The 27467-nt window shown below is 43.4% G+C and overlaps 1 protein-coding gene across 1 annotated transcript; it reads right to left on the reverse strand.

The window, feature by feature from the left end:
• Nucleotides 1–1492: 1492 nt before the first annotated feature.
• On the reverse strand, nucleotides 1493–20986 carry LOC138853452 (uncharacterized). The gene is made up of 3 exons (XM_070090135.1): nucleotides 20877–20986; nucleotides 17971–18082; nucleotides 1493–1977 (listed from the first exon to the last, which is right to left on the reverse strand). Exons 2-3 carry the CDS (start codon nucleotides 18018–18020, stop codon nucleotides 1572–1574), a joined length of 456 nt encoding a protein of 151 aa, XP_069946236.1. The 5' UTR covers nucleotides 18021–18082; nucleotides 20877–20986; the 3' UTR covers nucleotides 1493–1571.
• Between the last annotated feature and the right edge of the window lie 6481 nt (nucleotides 20987–27467).

Raw genomic sequence — 27467 nt, forward strand, 5'->3', positions numbered from 1 at the left:
TCTGAAAATCAGTTTAAGGCCCTACTTAGAAATCACCTCATCACACAAAATTAACCAGACAAACCGTACCTAATAACTACCAGTTACTAAAAACCTACTCACATTGTGCTGATGAATCCTCAACCACTTACTGCTTCAAAATTAGGATGTCTAAATTTCATGGTTTTAAATAGTAGTAAATTGTAATACATCATAATGTAAATTGTTCCATTGTAACACCAAATTTCATAGTTTTTAATAGTACTAAGCTGTAATACATCATATTGTAAACTGTTTGAACTTGTTCCATTGTAATACTGTAATCTTTATAAATTCAATAGCATAATAATTCTCTACTAGACTTATCAAAGCCATGTAGCATTACCTAATAGAATATTCAATTCCCTTTTACTTACTGTAACTCATCTAATGACCATATGAACTACTATTGCCTTCCTAATCTTAAGTTAATCTTTTAGTTTGCCTGAAATGCTCTGCATACCAAGGGGCTTTTGGCATGTACACTCGACTATTGTGTTCCTCTGTACAACCATTATCATGTCAAAATAAAAATCTTTGTCTTAACTGTAAAGCGTATGAGCATTGATACCCATTTGAGTGAGAAGACTGCGAAGGCGATGGACAAGTCAGGGGTTGTGTCAAGCATAGAAATATACTGCTGTGCTATGTTATGGCCATAAATGTGTCTCTGGACAAGGAGGCTGTCACTGGTCACATCAGCAGTAGCAGTAGAAGGGTTGTTGCTAGTATCAGTCTGATCATGCTGTTGCAACACCCTTTTCTCTAGCTCAACTTCAGCTTGCACATTGCCAACGTACTTTATGTGGTCAATGCGTAAGTAAGTAAGTAAGTTTATTCAGGTATACACAAATACAGTTACATATAATTATCATTTATGTGGTCAATGCGGGCTTCCCTAATTACACTACTGGCAATCTCCTTCACCTCGAACTTGTTACTGTGAAGGTGTCTGAAGACACGATAAGTACTGACAAATTTGGGAGGCAGCTTATTCATACCAGGGACTTGAGTGGGATTTTGCACCAACTTTGCTTGCATGCCAGTGTTCTGTTGTTCCTACGAGTGTTTTTATCTCATCATTTGTCATGGTTGGGACAACCGTATGTATTGTGCCCGAGCGATGTAACCGCTTTTGGGTTTTGTTTTGCAATATGGCAGCTAGGCCTAGTGTTGTATGCTAGCACTCCCAGTATATATAAGGGGAATTACCAACAGACTTCCAACTATCTCAAGGGGAAGCCCTGGGTCAGTACTGACCCAGGGCTGGAGTTAGACCTTGGGGGGCCTGGGGCACTTTAGGTTTGGGGGGCCCTCAACATGGAAATTAAATTAAATTACAAATAAGAAATTAACTACAATGAACGATAAACAGCCGTTTTCGAAAAAAAAAATATGTTACGTTTCGAAGAAGACGTCCGATTTTATTTTTCTCAATTTTATTGACTAAGAATAACTGACTATAATTCTCAGTTTGTAATATGTTCCATCTACAGTATATAATAATTGCCGATGTGTATTTATTTATATCACTAGTGTCACACTTTCGATATCTATCTACATGGTGGCAGTTGACCAAAAGGACACAAGCTTTTCTCTGACAGAAAACCACCTGGCTGGGTCTGAGTCACATGGTGGAGCTTCACTGTCCATGTTACACAAGTATCTGTAGAATGTGGTTGTGGTGATTCATCACCTTTACTGTCTTGATCTGGTATGTTCTTTTTATTTTCTGCAGATGTACTTGGGAATGCGGGTGTGTCCTCAGAAGAAACATCATCTGGTAGTGGTACTGGGTCTTTATTAGTAGCTTCTATGTTTTCCACTACAGAAGCAGAGAAAAATTCTGTAAGGTGTTTTGTCTTTGCCAAGACTGCAGCATTTCTTTCGCTTGATTCTTTGGAAATCTTTCTTTTCTGAGCTTCTGATAATTGAATTTTCTGTGGCATACTGGGTCTTCTGAAAAAAACAAATATTCAGATTTTTTGGCATTAGTGACAATGTAGTTAATGACACCCACACAATATATATGTCGTGCCGAATATGTAAAACTGGTCAATTAGCAAGAACTCGTTTAAAATTAAGTCCTTTCCGAATTTTTCTCTTATATGTTTAAAGATACATTTTTTTCATTAATGTTAATGTAAAAATTTTTAATTTTGCAACAAAAGAATCTTAGAAAACTTACCTAACCTTATTATAACAAGAACAATTTATTTTAGCCTAACCCAACTTAATATATTTTAGATTTGTTTACAATAATTTAATACTAAACAAACCCAGTGAAATATATTTTTTTCGTTAGGTTCAGAATGATTTTGGCGAAATTATTGCATACACAAATTTTCACTTGTCCTATATGGCAAGATGAGCGTTGCTATTTAAGCCAAGATCGCAAGTTCTGCCTATTCGGCACGACATATATTACCTGGAGTTTACCGGGAGAGGGTTTCGGGGGCAACGCCCCCGCGGCCCGGTCTGAGACCAGGCCTCATGGTGAATCAGAGTCTGATCAACCAGGCTGTTACCGCACATACAGTAGGGCCCCACTTACACGGCAGGTTAGGTTCCAGGCTACTGCCAGAAAGCAAACATCGCCCGAAAGCAGAAAGTCATATTTTTCAACTTATAAAAGCCAGATAACAAGTTTACGCTAACATATATTAAGTTAGCAATAAAACTAGGCATTAAAAACAATGAAAAGTAAAATACACACACAGTACACCCATTACTTACCTTAAATACTTGTAGTCTTAATGTAGGGTGAGAGGTGAGTTTTATTTGTAGGAAGTCAGGTTTGGGAGGTATGGTAGCCGCCAGGTCAGAATTTAACCCCGCCAGAGGTAAAATCATGAAGATCAGGGAAGTGCAAAGAAGACCGCAGACTACAAACCTCGCTCAACACCGAGTACAACACCGAGCACGTCTCCGGAAGCACACATCAACCAGATAAATGCTGCAGCATATGGGCGCCTGGCAAACCTGAGAATAGCATTCCGATACCTCAGTAAGGAATCGTTTAATACACTGTATGTCAGGCCCATACTGGAGTATGCAGCACCAGTTTGGAACCCACACCTAGTCAAGCAAGTCAAGAAATTAGAGAAATTGTGAAGGTTTGTGACAAGGTTAGTTCCAGAGCTAAGGGGAATGTCCCACGAAGAAAGGTTAAGGGAAATCGGCCTGACGACACTGGAGGACAGGAGGGTTAGGGAAGACATGATAACGACATACAAAATACTGCATGGAATAGATAAGGTAGACAGGATGTTCCAGAGAGGGGACACAGAATTATTATAATCAAAAGGAAGCACTAAACTACAAGGGTTATACAGCACAGCAGGGCAGGGAAGGGAAGGATACAGGGGTATTGGGTAGCAAGAGGGAGAGGGATGATTATTAGGTTACGGAGTGCAGCAGGGCAGTGGATAGTGCAGGGGTAGAGGGTAGCAGGAGAATAAGGTAGAAAGGATTCAGGAGAGTGCTAGAGGCATCATCATCAGAGTTTGTGTAGTAAATTAGTTGCTGTCAAAAAGTCAATGAGAGAGTCTAGATTAAAGGAGGGTCCATCAGCAAGAAGGGAAGGTAAAGAAAGGGCAGCAGAGTGGAAACGATGTTGGAGGTAAATTCTGCGTGCTCGTTGATAGAGTGGGCAGTCCAACAATGTGGCTAACATATAATGGAACTTGACAATTCTCACAGAGAGGAATAGGGCGCCTCTCCATGAGATACCCATGAGTAAGACGAGTGTGGCCGATGTGAAGACGGGAGAGAGTAGCCTCCCAACCTCAACAGTGATGGCAAAAAGATGGCCAGAAACCTATACCCGGTTTAATAGAATGTAAGTTATTATGGAGCAGATCAGACCAACGTTGTCGCCAACGGGTGTGAAGGTGGGTAGCAATTACAACAAAATAGTCCATGAATGAAACACCTCTACATGAAACTGGGAGGTCATGTACTGCTGACCGCAGCAGTGTCTGCCTGTTCATTGTCCTATACATCAACATGACCAGGGACCCAACAAAAAACAATATCTGTGTTTGCTAAAGATACGGCGTAACCAGAGTTAGATACGAAGAACTAGGGGGTGAGGTATCAAATTTTCGTATAGCCTGTAAAGCACTAAGGGAATCTGAAACGATCACAAATGGTGAGACAGGCATAGATGCAATACGGATAAGTGCTACAAGAATGGCATACAATTCAGCCATAAAAACGCTAGCCGGGGGTAATAAATGCCCTCGCATGACACTGTCCAGAAACAATGCTGTGAATCTGACACCGTCAGAAGACTTAGAACCATCGGTGTACACTGCAATGGCATGAGAATGAGAGCGGAAGTGGTCAAGAAAAAGTGAGCGGGAAGCCACCGTAGGTCATTGGGCTTTCCTGCATGGCAGTGGGAAAGAACAAGACATGAACAGCTGGAACTTTCCAAGGGGGCAGGGAAAGAGAGATGCTACATGAACATAAAAAGGTGGTAACGGAAGAGAAGACAAGAGCAAATGTAGGCAGAGAGAAAAGGGACAGAGTAAACAGGGGAGACAAACAAATAAAGAACGTCTACTAACATCAGTAACTATCCAATATACAGAAGGATTGTGAAGGTCATGAGATCAAACAACAGCGAAGGTAATGAGTATCACGGCGATCGGACAAGGATGGAATATTCACTTCTGCATAGAGGCTCTCAAAAGGAGATGAACGAAAGGCACCAAGGCACAGATGGAGACCTTGGTGATGAATGGGATCTAACTTGGTTGTGGGAGAGGCCGCAGAATAGATTTGGTCACCATAATCTAGCTTGGGCAAGACTAGGGTGGAATGCAAATGGAGGAGAGTGCGACGATCTGCTCCCCATGAATGATGTGCGAGAACCTTAAGGAGATTTAGCCGACCATGGCAAGTTATCTTTAAAGAAGAAATGTCAGGTCTCCATGTCAGCTGGCGATCAAAGAGCAGGCCCAGACACTTGACCATATCACATAACGGAATACGTGAACCGTCTAGTGAAAGTAATGAATCGGGTTTTCATACTAGAAAATCTAAAGCCATGAGAAGTGGTCCAATGGGAGACTCGGTTCATCACAACCTGAAGGGAGGCTGTTACTAGTCGACAGTCTGCACCAGAGTAAGCTATAGCGAAGTCATCAACAAAGTGACGACCAAATATGTGAAGGAAGAACGGAAGGTAGGTTATTTATAGCTAAGAGAAACAGAGTAGTGCTGAGGACACAATCTTGTGGGACTCCCTCAGCTTGTACAAAGTCCGAGGAAAGTGAGGCGCCAATATGAACCCAAAAATGTCTATCAGACAAGAAAGCAGCGATGGGTGTGGGTGGATGAGAGTTAGACCTGACTAGCTTGTGCTACTAGGTCGGATGCCGTGTTTCTCCCTTAAGTGACGTGTCTGACCTCACTAGGTCAAGGCATTGGCTTAAACCGGTGGGAGAACTGGACCTGCCTAGCATAGACCAGTAGGCCTGTTGAAGTGTTCCTTCTTTGTGTTCTTAGATTACTGCAGAGGCCTAAGGAGTGGGCTAGGGCTAGAATGTTATACCTCCAAGTGGTGTCATATGCCTTCTCTAGATCAAAAAAGACTGCTAGGACAGAGTGGTTGTTAGCAAAGGCATTTCGAATATATGTATAATAATAATAATATCTTTATTTTACTACAAGTACATGTACAGGGTATACAGTCCTAGCTGATAACAATGACATACTACTATATAGAAAGTCCCTTGTTATGCTCCGCATTTCGGGCAAATTAGGCCAGTGTCCCAGGATGCGACCCACACCAGTCGACTAACACCCAGGTACATAGACAACAGGTGGAAAGAAACACGTCCAATGTTTCTACTCTGGCTGGGAATCGAACCCAGGCCCTCGCCGTGTGAAGCGAGAGCGTTAACCACCACGAAGTGGAGCAAGGGGTCTAAAGTAGAGTGGCCTTTGCGAAAGCCATATTGGCGAGGGTAAAGGCTATTGTGTCTCTAATAACCACATCAGATGTCTATTCACCAATTGTTCCATCACCTTGCAGACTACACTGCTCAGGGCAACAGGACAATAGTGAGAGGTGTCATGCCCCGAGGTGCCTGGTTTGTGAAACTAGTACAAGAGCCGATTTCCAGTGTTGAGGGAGAACCCCTCGCTCCCAAATTAGAATGAAAAGACATAAAAGAACGGGAAGGGCCGTAGAATGGAAATGTTGTAGCACATTGATGTGGATATCATCAGGTCCCATTGCCGACGGCCGGCAAATGGAAAGTGTGGACTCCAATTCTAGAAGAGTAAAAGATACGTTATACAGCACCAATCCATCAGAGAAGAAATCTAAGGGCAACTGCTCTTTGGTAAATTTAGACACAAGAAATGAGGGACAAAGGTGAAGCCATCAGGAGATACAGCCAAGATAGCTACCAATTTCTGTGGCAACTTCTAAGGGTTCTGCAACATCAACTCCAGCAACACGCAAAATGGGAGCAGGGTCCGGAGTGTACTTACCACACAATATCCGCACCTTTTCCAAATCGCACATATAGGGGAAGACGAGGTAATGGTAGACACAGTCTCGCCAACAAGTGCGTTTAGTATCGCGGACGACACAGCTAGCAACTATCCTTGCCAGCTTGAAATCCAACAGATGCTCCGCGGTACAGTTATATCGATAATGGCCCCAAGCAGCATGTTTTAAATGCACTGCATGGGTGCATGTAGGAGACCACCAAAGTACACATGCCTGAGAATGCCTACCTGAGGTTTGGGGGGATAGAATGTGTTACCACAGTTAGGACTAAGGTCGAAAAGTAGTGTGCCAGTTCATCAATAGAGAACAAAAGGGGGTCCCCACAACAGGTGGTAAGATGGGAGTGTAAGTCCCAATCTGCTTGAGGAAACTGCCAACGAGGGCTACGAAACGGTTGGGTATATGTAGTAGAAGTAAGAAGGATGGGAAAGTGATCACAATCGTGTAATTCTGGAAGAACAGACCACACAAAATCAAGTGCAATGGGCGAGGAACAGATAGAAAAATCAGTGCAGGAGAGACACTGACAGAGTCAAAATGGATAGGATCACCTGTGTTTAAAATATGAAGAGGATGAGAACAGAGAAGTCTCTTCAACTGATCACGAGAATCACAGTGGTACCCTCTCCACAGGTGATGGCGAGAATTAAAATCACCCAACAGCAATATGGGCGGCGGGAGAGACTAAATTAAAAACACGATATCAGAGAAACAGAATGCATGGGAGGGAGAAAGATAGAGAGAGCAAACTGTAAACCACCTGTGTAAATAAATACGAGCTGCAGTATAATGCAGTGGAGAATGAATAAAAACTTGTTGATATGGTATATCAATGCGCACAAGAAGCGCACTTTCATTAAACAATTCATCAGGTAAAGGATCGGAAGAATGTAACAGCATGTAGCCCGAAACAGGGCGAATGAGAGCAGAATGAATTTTGGGCTCTTGCAGCTCAACACTTGGAGTTCTCCTCGATTGTCCCTAAGGATACGAATATTCCATTGTAAAAAAGAGACTATGTATAGAAATAAAAATGGCAACAATAAGAAATGATAAATCCTATGAGCTTTTAGGATCAGTAAAGTTAATGTGTGGGGGCAATGGTAAGCATGTAAGGAAGAATTAGAATATTGCAAAGGAATAGATTGTTGCATGGGTCGTGAAATAAAAGGGGTAGGAGGAGGTGCATTGGTGTCCATCAGGGGTGTTGTCTCAGCTATATAGCTGGAGATGGCGTCTAACGTCTCAGTTGGGAAGGAATCCGACGATGCCATGATGTCAGAGACAGGAGAGGCATTGCAAGTAAAGGTCGGAGTAACTATGGAGGCAACCAAAGGGGTATGAGGGGGACGGGGAGAATGAACCTGTAGAGATGCATTGACTGGGGTAGAAGAGTCCTACAGTCGAACAGGAGAGGAAGGAGGTTGGAGGGTAACTATGGAAGATAGGGGGGAACAGGGGAAGGAGAGAGAGCTACAATATGGGGGGTGAACCACCACCTTCGTGTGAGAGCTGGAAAAGGGGTGAGAACTAGTCTCCAAGGTGGTCGATAGATTCTGTACAGGTGATTGATGCGAAGTGTAGGTCTGCAAGGTCTAGTAGACTGAGAAGCAAGCAAGCGAGATGAAGAAGTAGAAGTAGAAAGTGGTGCAGAGGTAGGAGCATCAGAGGATAAAACTGTAAAAGAATTAGAAACTGGGGTGACCTCGGAAGACACAGATGCAGAGGGATTGGGAGATGGGAGGACCGTCGAGGTTGGAGGTCTTCGGGCTACTCGAGCATACCTGGAGTTTACCTGGAGTGTGTTCCGGGGGTCAACGCCCCCGCGGCCCGGTCTGTGACCAGGCCTCCTGGTGGATCAGAGCCTGATCAACCAGGCTGTTGCTGCTGGCTGCACGCAAACCAACGTACGAGCCACAGCCCAGCTGGTCAGGAACCGACTTTAGGTGCTTGTCCAGTGCCAGCTTGAAGACTGCCAGGGGTCTGTTGGTAATCCCCCTTATGTATGCTGGGAGGCAGTTGAACAGTCTCGGGCCCCTGACACTTATTGTATGGTCTCTCAACGTGCTAGTGACACCCCTGCTTTTCATTGGGGGGATGTTGCATCGTCTGCCAAGTCTTTTGCTTTCGTAGTGAGTGATTTTCGTGTGCAAGTTCGGTACTAGTCCCTCTAGGATTTTCCAGGTGTATATAATCATGTATCTCTCCCTCCTGCGTTCCAGGGAATACAGGTTTAGGAACCTCAAGCGCTCCCAGTAATTGAGGTGTTTTATCTCCGTTATGCGCGCCGTGAAGGTTCGCTGTACATTTTCTAGGTCAGCAATTTCACCTGCCTTGAAAGGTGCTGTTAGTGTGCAGCAATATTCCAGCCTAGATAGAACAAGTGACCTGAAGAGTGTCATCATGGGCTTGGCCTCCCTAGTTTTGAAGGTTCTCATTATCCAACCAACCGTCAGCGTGCCTCGTTGTGCTCCCGGCTTTCTGGTGTTTTCACGGTCGCTCTTACGTGCTAGAACTTTAATTTGTGTCATCAATCCTATACGATACATCCCTCTAGCGCCTGGAACCAATCTTGGGCGGAAAACATTATATACTGAGTCAAAAAAGGAGAATTAGTGTGCATTACCTAGCAGAGTTTACTGCCAGAGGGGAATCATAGGCCTGTTTCCCGTGTGAAAAAAATAATAATAATTGAACGTTGTGTCAGAGGAAAGAAAGTCTCCCTGAAAGCATTGAGTATACATAGTGTATAGTGTATACTACAGTGGCTCCCTAGTATATTGATGATAAAGGCTAAAGTGTCATTTGAAAACAGGTGAATTTGTAAATGAAGTGATAAGCCTATAGAGGCAGGTGCCAGTTTTAATAATCTTCCTGGCCTGCTAGTGTACTCGCATATAATCTAGTGATACCAGTGAATAGCAGAATACAGTGTTGTAGTAGCAATTTTTATTTTTTTTTTATTATCACACCGGCCGATTCCCACCAAGGCAGGGTGGCCCGAAAAAGAAAAACTTTCACCATCATTCACTCCATCACTGTCTTGCCAGAAGGGTGCTTTACACTACAGTTTTTAAACTGCAACATTAACACCCATCCTTCAGAGTGCAGGCACTGTACTTCCCATCTCCAGGACTCAAGTCCGGCCTGCCGGTTTCCCTGAATCCCTTCATAAATGTTACTTTGCTCACACTCCAACAGCACGTCAAGTATTAAAAACCATTTGTCTCCATTCACTCCTATCAAACACGCTCACGCATGCCTGCTGGAAGTCCAAGCCCCTCGCACACAAAACCTCCTTTACCCCCTCCCTCCAACCCTTCCTAGGCCGACCCCTACCCCGCCTTCCTTCCACTACAGACTGATACACTCTTGAAGTCATTCTGTTTCGCTCCATTCTCTCTACATGTCCGAACCACCTCAACAACCCTTCCTCAGCCCTCTGGACAACAGTTTTGGTAATCCCGCACCTCCTCCTAACTTCCAAACTACGAATTCTCTGCATTATATTCACACCACACATTGCCCTCAGACATGACATCTCCACTGCCTCCAGCCTTCTCCTCGCTGCAACATTCATCACCCACGCTTCACACCCATATAAGAGCGTTGGTAAAACTATACTCTCATACATTCCCCTCTTTGCCTCCAAGGACAAAGTTCTTTGTCTCCACAGACTCCTAAGTGCACCACTCACTCTTTTTCCCTCATCAATTCTATGATTCACCTCATCTTTCATAGACCCATCCGCTGACACGTCCACTCCCAAATATCTGAATACGTTCACCTCCTCCATACTCTCTCCCTCCAATCTGATATTCAATCTTTCATCACCTAATCTTTTTGTTATCCTCATAACCTTACTCTTTCCTGTATTCACCTTTAATTTTCTTCTTTTGCACACCCTACCAAATTCATCCACCAATCTCTGCAACTTCTCTTCAGAATCTCCCAAGAGCACAGTGTCATCAGCAAAGAGCAGCTGTGACAACTCCCACTTTGTGTGTGATTCTTTATCTTTTAACTCCACGCCTCTTGCCAAGACCCTCGCATTTACTTCTCTTACAACCCCATCTATAAATATATTAAACAACCACGGTGACATCACACATCCTTGTCTAAGGCCTACTTTTACTGGGAAAAAATTTCCCTCTTTCCTACATACTCTAACTTGAGCCTCACTATCCTCGTAAAAACTCTTCACTGCTTTCAGTAACCTACCTCCTACACCATACACTTGCAACATCTGCCACATTGCCCCCCTATCCACCCTGTCATACGCCTTTTCCAAATCCATAAATGCCACAAAGACCTCTTTAGCCTTATCTAAATACTGTTCACTTATATGTTTCACTGTAAACACCTGGTCCACACACCCCCTACCTTTCCTAAAGCCTCCTTGTTCATCTGCTATCCTATTCTCCGTCTTACTCTTAATTCTTTCAATTATAACTCTACCATACACTTTACCAGGTACACTCAACAGACTTATCCCCCTATAATTTTTGCACTCTCTTTTATCCCCTTTGCCTTTATACAAAGGAACTATGCATGCTCTCTGCCAATCCCTAGGTACCTTACCCTCTTCCATACATTTATTAAATAATTGCACCAACCACTCCAAAACTATATCCCCACCTGCTTTTAACATTTCTATCTTTATCCCATCAATCCCGGCTGCCTTACCCCCTTTCATTTTACCTACTGCCTCACGAACTTCCCCCACACTCACAACTGGCTCTTCCTCACTCCTACAAGATGTTATTCCTCCTTGCCCTATACACGAAATCACAGCTTCCCTATCTTCATCAACATTTAACAATTCCTCAAAATATTCCTTCCATCTTCCCAATACCTCTAACTCTCCATTTAATAACTCTCCTCTCCTATTTTTAACTGACAAATCCATTTGTTCTCTAGGCTTTCTTAACTTGTTAATCTCACTCCAAAACTTTTTCTTATTTTCAACAAAATTTGTTGATAACATCTCACCCACTCTCTCATTTGCTCTCTTTTTACATTGCTTCACCACTCTCTTAACTTCTCTCTTTTTCTCCATATACTCTTCCCTCCTTGCATCACTTCTACTTTGTAAAAACTTCTCATATGCTAACTTTTTCTCCCTTACTACTCTCTTTACATCATCATTCCACCAATCGCTCCTCTTCCCTCCTGCACCCACTTTCCTGTAACCACAAACTTCTGCTGAACACTCTAACACTACATTTTTAAACCTACCCCATACCTCTTCGACCCCATTGCCTATGCTCTCATTAGCCCATCTATCCTCCAATAGCTGTTTATATCTTACCCTAACTGCCTCCTCTTTTAGTTTATAAACCTTTACCTCTCTCTTCCCTGATGCTTCTATTCTCCTTGTATCCCATCTACCTTTTACTCTCAGTGTAGCTACAACTAGAAAGTGATCTGATATATCTGTGGCCCCTCTATAAACATGTACATCCTGAAGTCTACTCAACAGTCTTTTATCTACCAATACATAATCCAACAAACTACTGTCATTTCGCCCTACATCATATCGTGTATACTTATTTATCCTCTTTTTCTTAAAATATGTATTACCTATAACTAAACCCCTTTCTATACAAAGTTCAATCAAAGAGCTCCCATTATCATTTACACCTGGCACCCCAAACTTACCTACCACACCCTCTCTAAAAGTTTCTCCTACTTTAGCATTCAAGTCCCCTACCACAATTACTCTCTCACTTGGTTCAAAGGCTCCTATACATTCACTTAACATCTCCCAAAATCTCTCTCTCTCCTCTGCATTCCTCTCTTCTCCAGGTGCATACACGCTTATTATGACCCACTTCTCGCATCCAACCTTTACTTTAATCCACATAATTCTTGAATTTACACATTCATATTCTCTTTTCTCCTTCCATAACTGATCATTTAACATTACTGCTACCCCTTCCTTTGCTCTAACTCTCTCAGATACTCCAGATTTAATCCCATTTATTTCCCCCCACTGAAACTCTCCTACCCCCTTCAGCTTTGTTTCGCTTAGGGCCAGGACATCCAACTTCTTCTCATTCATAACATCAGCAATCATCTGTTTCTTGTCATCCGCACTACATCCACGCACATTTAAGCAACCCAGTTTTATAAAGTTTTTCTTCTTCTCTTTTTTAGTAATTGTATACAGGAGAAGGGGTTACTAGCCCATTGCTCCCGGCATTTTAGTCGCCTCATACGACACGCATGGCTTACGGAGGAAAGATTCTTTTCCACTTCCCCATGGACAATAGAAGAAATAAAAAGAACAAGAGCTATTTAGAAAAAGGAGAAAAACCTAGATGTATGTATATATATATATGCATGTGCGTGTCTATGAAGTGTGACCAAAGTGTAAGTAGGAGTAGCAAGATATCCCTGTTATCTTAGCGTGTTTATGAGACAGAAAAAGAAACCAGCAATCCTACCATCATGCAAAACAGTTACAGGTTTTTGTTTCACAGTCATCTGGCAGGACGGTAGTACTTCCCTGGGTGGTTGCTGTCTACCAACCTACTACCTAACATCACCGACCAGTATGTTTTAAATAAGTGACCCACTGATCAGAGCAGATCGACTGGTCCGAACCCTTGACTGGTCCGAACCCTTGACTGGTCCGAACCCGGGACTGGTTTCAAACAGTTTCGTTGGACAATAAAGCAGACTGTAAACGGATGGGTTTGTAGGCGCCCTTATAAACACAAACATTAAAAATCAGGAACGTGACGGTAAGCTGTCCAATATACAAAAAGAGTTAGAAACAGAAATACAAATAGCTAGAGCTTCATTTAAGGTTATTAATATAATATTCAAGAGGTTGCTAGTAGACTTGCAGTAAATCAACCATTCAAATCATTATGAAGCTGTGTGTAGGCTGTGGTCAGTCAAACAAACGGGCTACCACATGGATAAATTGTCATTTTTGTGGAAATTGGTGTCACGCTCCTTGTGCAGATATCCCAGAACTAGCTACAAGCAGTATTAAAACAGAGAAGTGGTTTTGGGTATGCCCAAATGAGGAAAATCTGTGGACTAAAATCACAAGGGTATTAAAAGAGGATAACATCAAAGCTGCTTTCATAGAAAACCTGGAAGCTTTCTACAACAGATGGGAACATAAAAAGTCCGGGCTGAATGGTACTGCCCTTGATACTGGCCATGTAGTCACAAACTGTAAGGCTGGAGGTGATGTCCTGGTAGTCAGTAAATGTAGGGCTGATAGTGCTGTCCTGGGAGACAGTAATGGTGAAGCTGGAGGTGCTGTCCTGGGAGACAGTAATGGTGAAGCTGGAGATACTGTCCTGGGAGACAGTAATGGTGAAGCTGGAGGTGCTGTCCTGGGAGACAGAAATGGTGAAGCTGGAGATACTGTCCTGGTAGACAGTAATGGTGAAGCTAGAGATTTTGTCCAGGTAGTCGGGAATTATACGCAGGAAGGAATACATATAAATGACCTCATAGAGGACAGGAGCCATAGTAGGGAAACAAGTGTAGTCAAAGATAAGATAAAACCAATATTGCAAACCAGAAATACCGCAGGAAATAGCAAACAAGAGGACTCCAATAGCAATAGTGAGGATAAATTACCAAAAACAACTGGTGGGAGCTCCATTGTTGGTGCTAAGGAGGATAGGAATAAAACAGGGAAACATGCACCAACAGGGAATACAGTCACAGAAACCCAAGGCAAACGGAAACCAAGCCTGTGCACATACTATGCACTTGGTATCTGCTGGCATGGGAAATCTGGAAAAACAGATGGGACATGCAACTATGACCACCCTAGAAAATGTCATGCCCATATGACAACAGGAAAATGCAAACTCCCTTCCTGTAAGCTTTTTCACCCTGAAATGTGTACCTCTTCAGTACAGGAAAGACTGTGCTATAACTTAAATTGCCAGGCATACCATCTAAAGGGGACAAAAAGATACAAAACATCCAGGCCATGGGAAAACCTGGGTAGCCACAGCCACTCAAGAGGGAGAGGTTTTTTAGTGCCAGGAAGGAAAAAAAACTGGCAGGAAATGGCAGAAATCGTACACCAAATCCAGTCATTCCTGGAGTGGAACCACAGTCGATGGCCTCCACTCCAAACCAACAGATACAGATACTAATGCCGGAAAAAAAATCCCCCCCCAGTACCAACAATACCACCAGTCCGATAACATTCTTCTTTGCAAATATACAGGGTCTAAAGCCAGCAATAAACAACAAAATACCTTTCATCCGTGGACTGCTTGCAGAGGCAAAGGCAATGTTCGCGGCTTTCACTGAGACCCACATAAAGGATCACTTGGACAACGAAATATGGATCCCAGGTTACAACCTATACAGATGTGACAGAGTGAACAGGCAAAAGGGGGGGGTTGGCCTGTACATTGCAGAGTCACTTGTTTGCACAGAACTGCTTAATGCCTCAAATGACGTAGTGGAAGTTTTAGCAGTAAAGGTCGAGAACCAAAACCTAGTCATTGTGGTAGTCTACAAGCCTCCGGATGCAACATCCCAGCAATTCCAGGAACAGCTGTTAAAAATTGACCACTGTCTGGAAAATCTTCCAGCTCCTGCACCCAACATCTTGCTCCTGGGGGATTTCAACTTAAGGCACCTAAAATGGAGGAATATAGCAAATAATATTGTTGCAGTAATAACACCAGGAGGCAGCTCTGATGAAAACTCACACTCACACGAGCTTTTAAATCTCTGCACAAAATTCAATTTAAACCAGCAAATAATAGAGCCTACTAGACTGGAGAATACACTAGACCTCATCTTCACTAACAATGATGATCTGATAAGAAATGTCACCATATCAAAAACAATATACTCAGATCACAACATAATTGAGGTTCAGACATGTATGCGTGGAGCCTCAGACCGACAAAATGAGACTAGTCACGAGGGAGCATTCACCAAATACAACTTCAATAACAAAAACATAAAGTGGGACCAAGTAAACCAAGTCCTAACCGATATAAGCTGGGAAGATATACTAAGCAACACAGACCCAAACTTATGCCTAGAACAGATTAACTCGGTGGCACTCGATGTATGCACAAGGCTTATTCCTCTAAGAAAAAGGAGGAGTAGATGTAAAATAGAAAGAGACAGGCGCTCCCTTTACAGGCGACGGAAAAGAATAACAGAGCGGCTAAAAGAGGTCAATATATCAGAAATGCGCAGGGAGACACTGGTCAGAGAAATAGCAAGCATCGAACTTAAGCTAAAAGAATCCTTTAGGAGTCAGGAATCGCGGGAAGAACTAAAAGCCATAAATGAAATCGAAAGAAACCCAAAGTATTTCTTCTCCTATGCCAAATCAAAATCGAGAACAACGTCCAGTATTGGGCCCCTACTTAAACAAGATGGGTCCTACACAGATGACAGCAAGGAAATGAGTGAGCTACTCAAGTCCCAATATGACTCAGTTTTTAGCAAGCCGCTAACCAGACTGAGAGTCGAAGATCAAAATGAATTTTTTATGAGAGAGCCACAAAATTTGATTAACACAAGCCTATCCGATGTTATCCTGACGCCAAATGACTTCGAACAGGCGATAAATGACATGCCCATGCACTCTGCCCCAGGGCCAGACTCATGGAACTCTGTGTTCATCAAGAACTGCAAGAAGCCCCTATCACGAGCCTTTTCCATCCTATGGAGAGGGAGCATGGACACGGGGGTCGTCCCTCAGTTACTAAAAACAACAGACATAGCCCCACTCCACAAAGGGGGCAGTAAAGCAACAGCAAAGAACTACAGACCAATAGCACTAACATCCCATATCATAAAAATCTTTGAAAGGGTCCTAAGAAGCAAGATCACCACCCATCTAGAAACCCATCAGTTACACAACCCAGGGCAACATGGGTTTAGAACAGGTCGCTCCTGTCTGTCTCAACTACTGGATCACTACGACAAGGTCCTAAATGCACTAGAAGACAAAAAGAATGCAGATGTAATATATACAGACTTTGCAAAAGCCTTCGACAAGTGTGACCATGGCGTAATAGCGCACAAAATGCGCGCTAAAGGAATAACAGGAAAAGTTGGTCGATGGATCTATAATTTCCTCACTAACAGAACACAGAGAGTAGTCGTCAACAGAGTAAAGTCCGAGGCAGCTACGGTGAAAAGCTCTGTTCCACAAGGCACAGTACTAGCTCCCATCTTGTTCCTCATCCTCATATCCGACATAGACAAGGATGTCAGCCACAGCACCGTGTCTTCCTTTGCAGATGACACCCGAATCTGCATGACAGTGTCTTCCATTGCAGACACTGCAAGGCTCCAGGCGGACATCAACCAAATCTTTCAGTGGGCTGCAGAAAACAATATGAAGTTCAACGATGAGAAATTTCAATTACTCAGATATGGTAAACATGAGGAAATTAAATCTTCATCAGAGTACAAAACAAATTCTGGCCACAAAATAGAGCGAAACACCAACGTCAAAGACCTGGGAGTGATTATGTCGGAGGATCTCACCTTCAAGGACCATAACATTGTATCAATCGCATCTGCTAGAAAAATGACAGGATGGATAATGAGAACCTTCAAAACTAGGGAGGCCAAGCCCATGATGACACTCTTCAGGTCACTTGTTCTATCTAGGCTGGAATATTGCTGCACTCTAACAGCACCTTTCAAGGCAGGTGAAATTGCCGACCTAGAAAATGTACAGAGAACTTTCACGGCGCGCATAACGGAGATAAAACACCTCAATTACTGGGAGCGCTTGAGGTTTCTAAACCTGTATTCCCTGGAACGCAGGAGGGAGAGATACATGATTATATACACCTGGAAAATCCTAGAGGGACTAGTACCGAACTTGCACACGAAAATCACTCACTACGAAAGCAAAAGACTTGGCAGACGATGCACCATCCCCCCAATGAAAAGCAGGGGTGTCACTAGCACGTTAAGAGACCATACAATAAGTGTCAGGGGACCGAGACTGTTCAACTGCCTCCCAGCACACATAAGGGGGATTACCAACAGACCCCTGGCAGTCTTCAAGCTGGCACTGGACAAGCACCTAAAGGCAGTTCCTGATCAGCCGGGCTGTGGCTCGTACGTTGGTTTGCGTGCAGCCAGCAGCAACAGCCTGGTTGATCAGGCGCTGATCCACCAGGAGGCCTGGTCACAGACCGGGCCGCAGGGGGCGTTGACCCCCGAAACTCTCTCCAGGTAAACTCCAGGAAGTGATGCGGGAGAGAGCATGAGCTTGCTCTCAATTCTGTATTGTTATGACACGCGCACCGCTTCAAAGAGCGTGGAAGGATGTATTTTGGCCAACGTGCTTTAAGAGAGTTTTACCAATTCCATGATCAGACAGATAATCAGTTTGAGATGTTTGTAAAGAAAAGAATTTTGTCCATTGTGTACTCGCTAACCTGGTATGCAAAGGTAGTGAGTGTTGCGTAGGTTGTTTCTGAGCTATCATCGATGAACTGTCGTCAGTAGGTTGTCTTGGACGTTCAGTAGTAGTACCGCAGGCGGACTGACCTGAGGGAGGTGGACGATATGAAAACCGTTGCACCGTATTTGGAGAAGCCAGACGCTTTGTGAAAGGCGTACTAGAAGTAGCAGCATGAACAGAAACTGGTGACGCCGCAGCACCTGAAGCAGGTGACGAAGCATCACCGGCAGAAGGTACAGGGGTATGAGAAGTCAAGAGAATGGACCAATAACGAAGCCGAGTCAGAAGAGGGTGTGGGATCAGAAAGGGGTCTGGGAGGAGGAAGGCGAAGACTCCACAATAAAGATGCTTCATCTGTGATATCTCCTTTCTTGTTATTTTAAGAAAAAAAATGAAAGGAAATAAAAAATGAGGGACAGCGGAGGGACAGTTACTAGGAGGCATGGCAGGGCTGGAAGCTCATCCCCTCATCCAAGGGGGCCTCGAGCTCACAGGCAGTGAATATGCAGTGTGGAATCCATGCTATACCCTACCCTTCACGCCAGTAAACCAGTGCTCCAGGATAGCAGCCTCACATCTACCGAGCCATCTCGGTGGACAAAAGAAAGGGTGTTTGGAAAACTGCCACAAAGCATATCTCCTTCGGCTGCCACCTCCCAGAACCAACAGGCAGCTTCTGGAGATACACCCATTATCTGAGGGGCACTCCGCCCACTTCTCGGAAATTCGGGAAGGGAGCAGGGCACCTTCAGACAATTCAGATTCCATGGCAAACCACACCACCCCCGAGGGACCCCATGGAGTGGGATGACCCTCAGCACACTTGCTCCTACCTAGAAACCGTAATGCCAGAGGGAAGGACCCTAAAGGCTACAAATGGGGCAGGGAAAGGGGAGGGTTGGGAAAGGGGGGTGGGGAGGATGGAACAGGGAAGGGAGGGTTGGTGGGTAATTAGGTTCAGTCTCAGGAAGAAGACCAAAAGGTCCAATGCCTCAGACCAATAGCCTCTTTACTGCAACAAGGAGCTCCCCTTAAAGAGGATGCTACCCAGTATGAGTGGAACAGTCTACCTAGTTGGGTTATTGAGGCTAAAACCTTGGGTAAATACATGAGTAAGAGGTTGGATTTGAGTGGGACTTGCATACGAGTGGACAGTTATCAGAGCTTATTTGTTGGGTGGCATTGAAAATTGGGTTGGGCAAATGTTTTGTTAGTGGGATGGATTGTGAAGGACCTGCCTAGTATGGGCCAACAGACCTGCTGCAGTGTTCCTCCTTTCTTATGTTCTAACCAGAAATAGGCAAGTCAAGTTATTCAAAGGGAGAGGGGGTGGAGGGGCACCCTTTCTATTTTCTGATGTCCACACACACTATTTGTTAATTCATTTTATTAAATTAGAAACCGTAATGCCAGAGGGGAGGACCCCAGAGGCTAATTACGTTCGGTCTGAGGAAGAAGATCAAAAGGTCCAATTCCTCGGACGTATAGCCTCTTCACCACAACAAGGAACCCCTCTTGAAGAGATGTTTTTTTCAGAAGACCCAGTATGCCACAGAAAATTTAATTATCAGGAGCTCAGAAAAGAAAGATTTCCAAAGAATCAAGCGAAAGAAATGCTGCAGTCTTGGCAAAGACAAAACACCTTACAGAATTTTTCTCTGCTTCTGTAGTGGAAAACATAGAAGCTACTAATAAAGACCCAGTACCACTACCAGATGATGTTTCTTCTGAGGACACACCCGCATTCCCAAGTACATCTGCAGAAAATAAAAAGAACATACCAGATCAAGACAGTAAAGGTGATGAATCACCACAACCACATTCTACAGATACTTGTGTAACATGGACAGTGAAGCTCCACCATGTGATTCAGACCCAGCCAGGTGGTTTCCTGTCAGAGAAAAGCTTGTATCCTTTTGGTCAACTGCCACCATATATATAGATACCGAAAATGTGACACCTAAGATATAAATACACATCGGTAATTATATAAATTAGATGGAATATATTACAAACTGAAAATTATAGTCAGTTATTCTTAGTCAAAATTGAGAAAAATAAAATCAGACGTCTTCTTCGAAACCGAATATTTTTTTTTTCGAAAACGGCTGTTTATCATTCATTTTAGTTCATTTCTTATTTGTAATTCAGTTTAATTTCCATGTTGAGGCCCCCCCCCAAGCCTAAAGTGCCCCGGGCCCTCAAAGGTCTATATCAGGCCCTGATCAAGACTAAGCACTAAACCCACAAGAGATGTCAAATACGTAAGCCCAACATCAAGGAGACGGTTATCAACACAAGTCCATGGACAATGTTCATTAGAATTACGAATATGTGGTAAATAAGTGTCTTTGGGCTAGTGTTCAGGGCATTTCAAATATCAAGGTTGAAGCCAAGTTAACACACAGTAACAAGACTGTATTAGTCCCTTAGTTACCAAATGACAACCATCCCCCCTACCCCCCTTTCCATCACCCTCCAACCAGTAACAACTAACTACTCACTCCCAATCTCCTCCACCAGCAGCAAACCCCCGACCCCTTTCCCTAACAACCTTTCCCCGTCCCACAACAACCACTGACGTCATCCCCCCCCTCCCCCAGGCCAGTGGCGCCATTTAGCCATGGAGGTCAAGAATAATGGCGCCACTAGTCATTCCTCTGCCATCCACCACACCAACACCTCTTCCAGTTCCATCAATTTGTGGTAATTTAAAAAAAAACTGATTACTCCAATTTCATGGTAATTTTTGATAGATCAGTTTTGAAAATATGTTAGCAATTTTTCTTTACATAATATTGAAGGAAGCATTCTAAATACATAGTAAAAATTCAAATTACTAGATTATTCATGAACTGCAGTAAGCAATAATGCCCATACTTTTATCTTTGCAGACATTGTTTTGGGGTGTTGCTGCTGGTGATGTCTCTGAAGACTTGCAGCTGCCCACAACATGGACTTCACCACACAGCGGCTGCCCACAACATGGACTTCACCACACAGCGGCTGCCCACAACATGGACTTCACCACACAGCAGCTGCCCACAACATGGACTTCACCACACAGCGGCTGCCCACAACATGGACTTCACCACACAGCGGCTGCCCACAACATGGACTTCACCACACAGCGGCTGCCCACAACATGGACTTCACCACACAGCGGCTGCCCACAACATGGACTTCACCACACAGCGGCTGCCCACAACATGGACTTCACCACACAGCGGCTGCCCACAACATGGACTTCACCACACAGCAGCTGCCCACAACATGGACTTCACCACACAGCGGCTGCCCACAACATGGACTTCACCACACAGCGGCTGCCCACAACATGGGGAATATCTTCAACCTACAATATTCGATAAACTTTAGTTAATTAAATTGTAATAAATAAATAGTCTTTCCTTATCACAGCAATGTTCAAGGAACACACAATGAACACAAAAGAAATAGAAAAAGGAAATAGCCGAGACAAGCCTCAACTGCTGTGTTTGTCAGCAGGACGGCAACATTCACACAATTCGGGAGCTTGAAGCTCGGGGAAAAAAAAAAAATATATACCTACCCCAACCCTACTAACAGTGGTAGTAATGAGGCGAATAGCCTCAATACTGCCATTAGTAGTAGTTTGAGGTATGATACATTTTTAAATTTCATTACCTTGTCAGGAAGCTATGCTAAGCCTGGTTGATCAGGCTCTGATCCACCAGGAGGCCTGGTCACAGACCGGGCCGCGGGGGCGATGACCCCCGGAACTCTCTCCAGGTAAGTGTTGCGACACTGCAGTGAAAATAGTGTTGTGCATGACTGTCCACTGCCCAAACACTTCAGCGTGCACAACCGAGGACTAACACAAGAGGTGATCATAATAGCCTGTCTCCAGTGTTGTTTGTCAGGAGGATTCTGTGGCAATTAAACAAGTTGGAGGGTAAACTTAGTGACACATTACAACCCAGCCCAACCTACTCCTAATATCCCTTAAACATTTGAGTCTAACTGGAAAAAAAATTTGTGAAGTCAACTTGCACTACTCTCCTCAGGTTTGATTCGGAGGAGAGTAGTGCAAGTTGACTTCACAAATTTTTTTTTCCAGTTTAAATATTTGAACTTCCACGTCCCTCATAGCACACTAGACTAACAACCAACACTATGGGTAATTAACCAGTTGGAGGCCTGCCGTATACCAGTTTCCTAACACACTACTATGCTAGCCTGAATTCATAACCTACCTTACCTGCCACTTATGGCTGGCATCTTAGGTACAACCTGAGGACCATTACATCAAGCTTCCCCCCCCCCTTCTCCCACTTTCTACCTATTTTTCTGGGTTTCTAACCCAGCAGGGTTAGAAACCCACTAATATAAATCTAAATCACCCCTCTAACTATATTCATCAGATGTTAGCAGTAAGGATTCACTAACACTTCAGATCACAGAGGATTTCATTATTTTCATCAATAACGTCTGCTGCCAGAAGCGTTAGACTTCACTACTTACAAACTATCAAACCAACTGCAATTCTGAACACTAATACTTTTATATTCATAGGGACCTGAATGCCTCTTAAATTTTCCAAAATAATGAAATTGTGTAAACTCAATGAATCAATATTTAACTTTGCACAGTTTGGCCAAAGGCATAAAATACGTAGAACACCCACCACAACCACTACCCAAAGCCCGAAACCCACCAACATCCCCACAGAAACCACGTGAAATAACAGATCCCACACAGCCTCTGAAGGTCGTTGGTGGGTTCCAAGGCCCACAGTTCTACGTAATCTATGCCTTCAGGGGAGATTACTCTCCCCTGCTATATGCATTCATAATGCATATAGCAGATTCTCCAGTTCTATTCTTAACCTATCTAAACATATAATACTACTTATAATACACTTATGGAAACCAACAGTGGAGAAGCACTTTGAGACGATCTTTTGGTTTCTCTTGGATGAGTATCAAGTCAGACCAAGGGTCAAAAAGTATAATAGATCACAAGACAGGTCGCAAAAACCATGGAGGAAGGTGGAAGGGTGAAATTACAAAGGACGTATAGGTAGCACTGGTAAGATTTGCGGCAATACCAATGGTGGTAGTAATAGTAATAGCAGAAGTGCTGGTAGTAGTAGAGGTAGTAGTAACACTGATAGTAGTAATAGTAACAATATCGTAGATGAAATTGTGTCATTACAAAAACAGTGGGGAAATTGCGACAAGTTAACCTTCAATAATATAGTTCAACAGGAGCTTACAATAGACATGAAAAGAAACTCCAATATTCCCGTTGGCCAATGCTCGGCAAGAAATTAGAAGTAAATAAAAAGTCTGGCTAAGAGACTGGCTATCTTTTATCAAGGTTGAAGGGTAGAGCTCAAAATTAACTCTCCAATTTAGTCTCCAAGACTGCTGTCATCTCTGTAGTCGACAGATAAAGTCTACTCCCCAAGCGAAATATTTCATGAATAATGTCTCTTACCAACCTGGTGTTGTACACCATTTATAATGTGAAAACATAATAAAAGTTGGAGAAATCTGGTCCAGAAAAAAAGATACCAAAACCAAAGCCAAGTGCAGTCGAAAATAGTCTCAAAACCCACGTTTTACCGAAACGCCTAAAGTTTCCTCCCCAAGCGTCAGTTTTGTGAACTTAGTAAACAACGAAACATTAGACTTGCCAAAGACATAAAATACGTAGAACACCCACCACAACCACTACCCAAAGCCCGAAACCCACCAACATCCCCACAGAAACCACGTGCAATAACAGATCCCACACAGCCTCTGCAGGTCGTTGGTGGGTTCCAAGGCCCACAGTTCTACGTAATCTATGCCTTCAGGGGAGATTACTCTCCCCTGCTATATGCATTCATAATGCATATAGCAGATTCTCCAGTTCTATACCTTACCTATCCTAATTAGCACCACCTAATTCTATAAGTTATTTTGATAGGCACTAAATAATTGTAGACTTACAAAGTGTTATATATATACACACCACAACTATGCAGCATACTCCAGGTATAGGCCTTACTAATTTGTAGAGCATTGGCTGCACAAGGGGGGATGAAGGGAGGTAAAGGTAAGATCAAGGGGTTCTAGGTGATATCAAGGAGGGTCTAGGTAAGATCAAGGGAGTCTAGGGAAGATCAAGGGGGTCTAGATAAGATCAAGGTGGGTCTAGGTAAAATCAAGGGGGTCTAGGTAAGATCAAGGGGGCCTAGGTAAGATCAAGGGGGCCTAGGTAAGATCAAGGGGGCCTAGGTAAGATCAAGAGGTGCCTAGGTAAGATCAAGGGGGGTATAGGTAAGATCAAGGGGGGTATAGGTAAGATCAAGGGGGTCTAGGCAAGATCAAGGGGGTCTACAAAGTTTGTAAATATATACTGTATAACCCAACTTCAAAACAAATGCTCCCTCCCCCCCCCCCAAGACGCTCTAATACAGTCTGGAGTCGTAAGCGCTAAACCCACAATGGCTATACTATTGTAAATATTTTTGGGACTTCAAAGCATAAAATTACTTGGCCAGGTCCTCTACAACACTTCTAAAAATAGGAATATGTGCTTAATTCCACATTTCTGAGTAACTTATTGATTTTTCCGGCTGTAATATATCCTGCCTAAGGAAAATTTATCCCGTCATGTGAAGCTAAAACGTTGGCTGTGTAGTTTTAAAAACAGGTTAGACAAATAAGTGGTTGAGAGTTGAACCTGCCTAACAAGGGCCAATAGGCCTGCTTCAGTGTTCTTTTCTTATGGCTTCATAATGGATATGCCTGATTTAATAGACTGTCCTTACACCCGGCATCAAGACCTCTGCCATTACCCTCACCACACTAAACTCTCTCAGTATAATTATTAACCCGGTAGATTAATACAGAATTGCACAATCAAGTCAGGATGACATTATGACATTTTTATTAGGGTAATTATACTCCCCCAGGATGCGACCTCTACCAGTAGGCCTGCTGCAGTGTTCCTCCTTTATGTGAACAGTGCCAATGGATACAAGGGAACATGCCCACTTGTGCCCGGGATCGAATCTCGGCTCTTCAGTTATGCCACTACCAACTGAGCCATGATATATCACTTACACATTTCATATTTGTTTTCTACAATGTTGCAGGATGGGTAAAGACTACATAGTTATTGCACTAACTAAAACTTCCTAAAATCTAATCTGTTTTCAATTCTAGGCTTTACAACTTATTTCTCCAATTTTATTTCCACCACATTCAAGGTAACCTATAGAATACATTCCTCATTATTTCCTGGCCAGAGATTACATCTCCGGTCGTGAGATAAGCTAATACTTCCCACTAAGCTACTTTTGATATCAATTGCTTACAATCTTCCCTATACTCTCCCCACCACCTTCCCACCTAATACAATTACTATCTGCTTCAATAACCAAACTTTAGTGGACTTATAACCTGGAAATACCTTACAAGTGGGCCCTGCCCACTTCAACGTCTCCGTCTCAAACTGCTGCATCTCCAGCCTACTCTTATTATTGGCGATTACAATGCGAGACACAAAAGCATTGGAAACTCACAGTTTGGTAATCGTAATGGCAATCAACTGTTGTCACTCTTAAACAGTCACGATAATGTCCAAATTGTAGGTGACCTTGAACCCACACATATCTATGGAGGCGTCCTTGATCTGTGCCTGGGCTTCAACATTACTTCTGCCAGTTGTGAGTCTTCCATTGTAACAGATATAGCGTCTGATCATTTCCCTAGGCTAACCTCTCTAGATATTGGTAATACTATCCTTCCTGGTGGGATATTCAAACGGAAACGTTTTAATGTTCCCACAGATCAGCATGATGACTTTGTTGCACATGTGACTGACTGGTATAATTCCTATGAGTGTTCCTCTGTAGAGACCTTTAACAATGATCTTGTGAGCAGTATTCAGAACTACTTAGAGCCGCCACTGCAACCTCTTGGTACTCTAAACCCAACAAACTTCCGTAATAATCATACCTCCTTCAAAAACCATACTTATTACAATGATTCTAAACTTCGTACACTGAAACGTACTGCTCGCAGACTAGGCCTAGCCTATAGAAAACATCGTACCCCTGGAATGCTGAGGCTCTTCCAAACTGCCCTTGCTGCTGCCAGAGAGCGTATGACAGAGCTGCGGCAAACCGACTGGGAAAAATTTGTCAACGGTCTTAATGCTCACACCCCACTTAGCCGGGCATGGAGGGACATAAATAGAATTAAGGGTAAACGAACTGGGCAGATCGCGCACCCTCATCCCTTGCATAGGGCGAATGAGTTAGTCAGTGCTTGGGCTGCTACATCTAGCTATGACAATCTTCCCAGTACCACACAGGCAAAATTAAATGATAAATATGATGCAAGGGAGAGACTTGTTTGCTTTATGCTCAGTAAGGCAGATGATTGCAACATTCCTTTCACTAATTATGAACTTGATGCAGCGCTAACTAAGGGCAACTCCACGTCGCCTGGTGAGGATGGTATTACTTACAACATACTCAGATTGCTGTGTCGAGTACCAGGTAATCCATTACTTGAATTATATAACATGAGCTATGTAACTGGGGAGCTCCCTCAATCTTGGACCAACAGCCTCATCATTCCAATTCCTAAGCCCAATCAACAAAATGCATTTCGCCCAATATCTCTTACTAGCTGCTTGTGTAAAACATTTGAGAGAATGATTCTTAATCGTCTCATGTACAGAATCAAACAATTTTTGTCTCCCCGGTTACATGGTTTCATGCATGGAAGGAGCGTGCATCATTGCATAGCCACCTTTCTCACCCTGCACACTGACAGTTCCTACACTACCTTCCTTGACCTTAAATCCGCTTTCGATGTAGCCAACCGACATGTAATAATTAGTGAACTTGCCAGAATGGATGTTGGAGGATGGCTTCTCCGCTGGATTAAAGGCTACCTGTCCAACAGAAAATCGTCTGTGTTGTTCCAGGGACATAGAAGTGTAACTAAAGACTTTGAATTAGGAACCCCACAGGGAGGTGTGCTCAGTCCCACACTGTTCAATATTCTAATTAATGCATTACTTAATGCTATGCCTAGTCAGCCCCATAATTATGTGATTAGTTTTGCTGATGATATAATGATTCACACCACCGGATTCTCCAACACCCAAAACATTCTTAATCATGTACTAGCCTCGTGTCAGGACCTGGGGTTGATAATCTCTACTGATAAAACAAAGATACTCAATAGGCGTCCTCCTCGACAGAGAGGCACAGTTCGTCAGATCCAATTGCATGATGGGTCTCTTCTAGAATATGTAAGCAGATACAGGTATCTAGGCTTTGAGGTTCCACTACTTGGACCTGTTGTAACAAGACTTTGTCGCCAATACAAAGAACGACTAAGAGCACTTAGAGTTGTGGCAGGGCTTCACCCCAGGTATGGTGCTAATGTTAAAATTGTGAAAATGATGTATCTTGCTTAT

Source organism: Cherax quadricarinatus, chromosome 30, assembly GCF_038502225.1.
Source record: "Cherax quadricarinatus isolate ZL_2023a chromosome 30, ASM3850222v1, whole genome shotgun sequence".
Lineage (NCBI taxonomy): Eukaryota > Metazoa > Arthropoda > Malacostraca > Decapoda > Parastacidae > Cherax > Cherax quadricarinatus.

Bases quoted from the DNA above. Each gene is read 5' to 3' on its own strand.
- LOC138853452 (XM_070090135.1), bottom strand. From the start codon at position 18,020: ATGATAGCTCAGAAACAACCTACGCAACACTCACTACCTTTGCATACC. The intron at 1,978-17,970 runs GTTAGCGAGTAC...TGTTTTTTTCAG, and splicing joins TCACTACCTTTGCATACCAG to AAGACCCAGTATGCCACAGA.